Consider the following 6,000-nt stretch of genomic DNA (forward strand, 5'->3'; position numbering starts at 1 on the left):
AAGTATTGAATTGGGAAGGGGTGGGGGAAGGGCTGTGCTGGGTAACTGCTATAAGAATTTACAGAGTAGTACAATATAGTACATGGTAGGGCTGGGATTAAAATCTGGATCTGCTGCTTTTCCTCATATTCGAATGCCACTTGTATCATTTAGTAACCAAGTTCCCTTTGGCAAGTTATTAATTTCTCTGTCCCCCAGTTTTTGCATCTGTATAATGGGGATAATAAAACTACCAACCTTAAAGTGGTGTTGTAGTTATGAAATGAGTTGATACAGGTTAAGTATCTCTTATCCAAAATGCTTAACACCAGAAGTGTTTTGGATTTAGGATTTTTTTTTATTTTGGAATGTTTGCATTATACTTAGCAATTGAGCATCTATAATCAAGAAATCTGAAACCCAAAATGCTCCAATGAGCATTTCCTTTGAGCATCATCTTGGCATTCAAAAAGTTCTGGATTTTGAAGCATTTCAGATTTTAGATGCTTGGATTAGGGATACTCAACCTGTATTTTCACTTTCTTCTGAGGATCACTGAGCCAGGACTGAGTCAATCTCATGAGAGCCATCAAAACCCATGCATTCTAGAAAATTCACTTCATTCCCTGGGTCTTTGTGTCTTCTACTTTTAAAAAGAGGAGAAAACGCCGGGCGCGGTGGCTCAAGCCTGTAATCCCAGCACTTTGGGAGGCCGAGACGGGCGGATCACGAGGTCAGGAGATCGAGACCATCCTGGCTAACACAATGAAACCCCGTCTCCACTAAAAATACAAAAAAAAAAAAATTAGCCGGGCGTGGTGGCGGCGCCTGTAGTCCCAGCTACTCGGGAGGCTGAGGCAGGAGAATGGCGGGAACCCGGGAGGCGGAGCTTGCAGTGAGCCGAGATCGCGCCACTGCACTCCAGCCTGGGCGACAGAGCGAGACTCCGCCTCAAAAAAAAAAAAACAAAAGAGGAGAAAACACCAGCTTCCTCTGGGAGCCCCTGGCACACCCGCCATCCAATGCTGGTGGCTAAGTTCTCTGCAGACCAAGAAGCTTCATAATGAGGGGAAGGAAGAGGTGGGGCATTTAGATTACTCTTTGCACAATTTCTTCCCCCAGTTGCTATTCAGCTCTCTATATCTTGGTGAGATTGTAAATGTTTTAGAAAATAGTTTATACTAAATATGTTCCTTCCTAAATCTCATAAACAGTTACTCCTTTCCACATAAACCTTAACCACTTATGCCCATGATAGGTTCCAATTAGCCACCCACATATCTGTGGAGGGGAAAAATATGTTCTAGCATACACACACACATGCACACACACACATACAAGCACATCCAGCTCAGTCCCTTCTCTATGGCTATTTTCAGGTGAAAAAGCAATTATTCTACATGAATGGCCAGGGTCATTTGGACAGGTCTTTTGTAAATCAGTATGTCCCCAAGAGAAGCCACCAATTAATTCTGCAGAGATCACTGTTGCTCTTCAGTGTCTCTTAACCTACCGTGCAGCTTATTCCTCAATGGCCAGCCCATTGGGTCTGCAACAACCAGTCAGTGCTGAGGCTGCATTTCTGAGGTCGGATTGGGGCACCAGGAGCTCCCTGGGGGTGTGCTGCTGCCCCTGGCTTTGCAGAACAAATGTGTCACTCACAGAAGCTGTGAGAGGCAGCTCAGCAGTGTGAACTCTGGGAGCTAGTCTGCCTGGGTTCAAATCCCTGGCTGTGTCATTTTCTAGCTATGAGACCTTAAGCAAGTTATTTCACTTCTCAAAGCCTCTGTTTCTTCATCTCTAAAAGGAGTATGAGAACAATGGTAACAGTACCCACTCCTAGGGTTGTTATGAGGATTACATGAGCCGAGGCTGGTAAAGTGCTTACAATGGTAGTGAGCATTAGTGGTACAGTGTGTTTGTTAAATGAAATGAGAGAAGTCTTCTCTCTCCCTGATCTCCTTCTCACCCTGAGGATTACTGCACAATTGGATGGGGGGATTACAGGCTTTGTTTTGCCATCCTCTAAGAGGCAGCAACTGTCTCATCCCAGAAAAACAAACCTATTACTGAGCAGCTGGCAAACCCTGGACTTGGCAGAGAAGGAGAAGAGAAGGGTTCTCTCTTCATCACATGGTAGGGCCCAAAGCTGGGGGATTGGGCACCTTTGTGGAGCCACTGTCACCCAGGTAGCCACCACACTTTGGCCAGTCTGAGCAATCTCTTGTTCACTGATCGGATGATGCTCTGACATCTGGTAAGCGTGGGCCCAGACACAAATCTCTGGTGTTATTTCCAAAAGGTAACTTTCCTTCCTGGAGATTCTTATACAAATCGTGGGGACCCTCTGTAATTCCACGTGCTCATATGTGAAAGGGCAGGCAGTTATACACCAAATATTTTAATAAGTGCGGTGCAACTTGCTGCATTGGGGCAGGGGAAGTTAGAGGCTGAAGGTGACGTCCACTCTGATGCTGCAATTTCCCCTATGCCTGCTGGTGAGTCCTCCTGTATCCCTCTCCCTCATCACAGAAAGTTCTCAAACAGACCTCCCTGCAGATGGGGGTGGAGTCCTTTGGCTCAGCATTTAGGCCTCCTCTTAAACTGGTGCATGCCAACAAAATGGAAAACGTCAACAGAACTACGCAAAATAATTGTTCTCCTCCCTCAAGAATGACAAGGAAAAGTGGCGTTAGAGGAGACGTGTAGACAACCTACATGACCCTTTCCCCTCAAGTTCCCTATGCTGTACTGAACTGTTTCCTTCCATAGCTGAACCACTGTGTTTCCTTCTATCTGAAATCTAATTACACTGAATACCAGAGCCCCCACAATTATGAAAATCTATGCCAGCAAAATGTGAGGGTCTTTGTGGATTTAATTTTATTTTCCCAGATTCCACATTTATTATTTTACAATAATGTCTGATTTTTAACTATTTTGTGTGGTAGTCCCTGAGCAAGATAGAGGGGAAGAAAATATTGTATTAGGTAGCAAATATATGGGCAACACTGTAGCAGCTGTTTTTCACATGCTAGCTCATTTAATTTTCACAATACTCTAAGGCTGAGATTATAAATCCCATTTTAGAGAGAAAGGTGCTAACGCTCAGAGAGGTTCACTAGCTTGCCTAAGGTCACACAGCTAGTAAGTGAAAAACTGGGAACCAAACTCAGTACACTACCTCTTCCTGCCCTCTCCTCCTTGTGCTCTTTTCACTATATTAAAGCAATAATATAAATTTGAGTAAGGGGATTTTCTGGAAATGTTCTGCAGCTCAGCCCCATGTAAACTTGGACTAGTCTCTGCCTTCCTTTGAGCCTCATTTTACACATCTATAAAATGAGAACCTAAGATGCTGTTTCAGGTCCTTAGGATGCTAACATTCCAAGATTCCAGCCCCCATGAAATTTTAACTAGATCTTCTTTCTCTGGCTCTTACTTTAGTTCTCTCCCTAAATATTTCTAGCTTCAACTCTTTTATTCACCCAACTGTCTACAAGGGTCTCTTTGGCATTAATGAAGCCATAGTCTCACAGACCTTGGGGGGCCCACGAATCTGGCCGAAAATGAGCATGCACCTCTCACAAATGAACTAAGATGTAAAGGAAAAAGCAATTCTCAGCTCTGAATGGGACTGAGGTGGGAATTGAGGAGGCTTTTCACATCTGGAGCCCAAACATAGACTAGAGATCAAATGCCCAGGACACAGCATTGGCCACCGCTCTCACTCTGTCATCAGACTGGCCCAAAGAACTTGAACATCACCTCGGGAGCATTTCCATGGCCCTCACCTCAAGTCCAAGTACAACCTACCCAGGCGTTTGCTATTACACACACCATGCAGTATTATAATGTGTCTGTGTAAAGTCTGCCCCAGTCCCAAAGGGCAGAGACTGTGTCTCATTCACATTTGTGTTCCCAGTGCCCAACACCATGCCTGCTTCATAAAAACTACCCTGAATGAATGTGCAAACTCCCAGGTCTAACACCTGGTGACAGAGATCGCTTCTACCTTGCAGTGTTTTACCATGCCTCCCAGAGGGTTCTGCCCAGCTGAGTTAGGCAAGCTTTACTCCCAAGGCTTCCGATGAATTGGTCCAGGGAGGAAGTCTGGAGAGCAGGAACTTTTCAATTCTCAAGACCTTATAAGAATTTCTGCTTTGTCTCGCCTGCCAGAATCTTCCTTTGGCTCCCAGCAACATAAGCTACATGCCTCCAACTGACAAGCAGGAGGCCAGTTGGTCAGCTGTTGCTTCCATTTACTCAGAGCTGGGCGGCTGTACTGTTTCTGTCACTGAATCAAGGGATCCTTGGGACGGATGTGCTAGGGCGTTAAGGCAGCCTGAGGACCTAGTCTCCGGAAGCTTCTGTGAAGTGTGACTGGGCTGCCCTGCCTGGCACGGTGACTTGAATCTTCAGTTTGCCAATTCTCTAAGAGCCCCAACCCCCCCATCCCCAGATCTCTACCCCCAGAGTGGAAGTGATTGCAGCAACCCTTGCAATAGAATTGGGGGCAGCAGCAGGGGAGGAGAGAAGAGGCTATTAGCAAATCAAAAGGAAAGAAAACAGGGAAAGGAAAACACAGTAGCAAATTAAAACACTATGTTTTCTTTTTAAAAATCCAATTACAGGGAAATCTGCTTTTGGGTAAAACAATCATGCCCTTGTTGCAAAGTATCCCAAGAACCCTCAAGATAGGCAAAACCTTTTTAATCACATTTTTTTCTCATTACAAGTTGGCTAATAGGAACATCATAGTAATTCCCCGTTAACTCTTCCACTTTTCACACCCACACAAACACACTGGGTTATAACAATGCTCTTATTCTATCTTTGTCTCAGACACATTCTCGAGCATGTTGGTTTACTCTCTCCTTAGAATATCCCCATATCCTCATTCTGATATGCAAATGTATCCTCACCTACCGACCATTCTCGCCTCCTCTCCTCTCTCATGCACGCATGCACACACACGCACAAAAATGCTATATACACACTATATATGCATATAAACATATATGTTCTCCTTTTAATTCAATACTAATCCAGTCATTCGTATTTCCCAATTTCTTCTCAGTCTCTCATACAAGTCCAAGCAGTGAAGCCCAAGGGAGATACTTACCTCCATAGCCTGCGGGAAACTTCATGAAGTGAGAATAATTTCCATACATGTTTACTCTTCAGTTCATGTTCCTCTCCTGAGCGGCTTCTAAATAGTACAGCCTCTCCCGGCTCCCAGGCACAGCCTGGCTTTCTTCAACTTGGGTTAACAAGAGTGGTCATCGCTTCCTAGCAGCCCGGGGAGCACAGGCTGGGCCAGCCCTCTGGGATTAGTCAGGAATCTGCCTCTAGATCGGAGAGTCCACATAGTGCGTTTGAGACGGCTGTGGCGGCAGCAGCTGGTGCCTGTCAGTAATCACGCATAATGCTGCCGCCGCCGCCGCCGCCACCGCTACTCTTGCCACCGCCGTCGCTGCTGCTTGAGATCCTGTTGCTAGTTTGATTAACTCAGGGTTGGGCTGCTGCGTGCGACTTTTCCAGCTCCCGGCGCGTCCCCAGAGGTCCCTGCCGGGTGGCACGATCTATTATCTAGGAAGCCAATCGATGTATGACCGCCCGGTGTAGGTCAGGAGAGAGGGGGGAGACGGCAGGGGATGGAAGACTCTTTAGGTGCCTGTTCCTTGACTTGCATCCACAAAAATCAATGGGGTTTTATTAAAATGTATTTTCTCATTCGAGCTTCTATCTGTCCAATGTGCTTGGTATTTGATCTGTGAAAGGAGGAGGGGGTAGGGTTCAATTGAGAACAGGGCCCTTTCAGAAGCCCAAGGTTAGAAAAGCGTGATACTCAATCTCCAGCAACGGAAAACTAAAATAGAGCAGCCCTTAAGTTGAGGTGGGCCTCTCCTGCTTAGGTGGCCTGAATCATTTATCTGTGCTCTAACAACGGGAGGTTGACAAGTGCAGCTGGAGCCAGAGCTCACTCAGGTGGAAAACTTACAGGTAGGGAGGAGGGAT

The 6,000-nt window shown here is 45.9% G+C and overlaps 1 protein-coding gene across 1 annotated transcript in view; it reads right to left on the reverse strand.

The window, feature by feature from the left end:
- Nucleotides 1-5,718, reverse strand: part of LOC105492958 (retinoid X receptor gamma) — a 44,836-nt gene extending 39,118 nt beyond the window's left edge. Inside the window, exon 1 of the mRNA XM_011760348.3 lies at nt 5,105-5,718. Coding sequence (XP_011758650.1) covers nt 5,105-5,153 — 49 coding nt within the window. The 5' untranslated portion in view covers nt 5,154-5,718. The remainder of the gene's footprint in view (nt 1-5,104) is intronic.
- Nucleotides 5,719-6,000: the final 282 nt, after the last annotated feature.

This window comes from Macaca nemestrina, chromosome 1, assembly GCF_043159975.1.
Source record: "Macaca nemestrina isolate mMacNem1 chromosome 1, mMacNem.hap1, whole genome shotgun sequence".
Taxonomy (NCBI): Eukaryota; Metazoa; Chordata; class Mammalia; order Primates; family Cercopithecidae; genus Macaca; species Macaca nemestrina.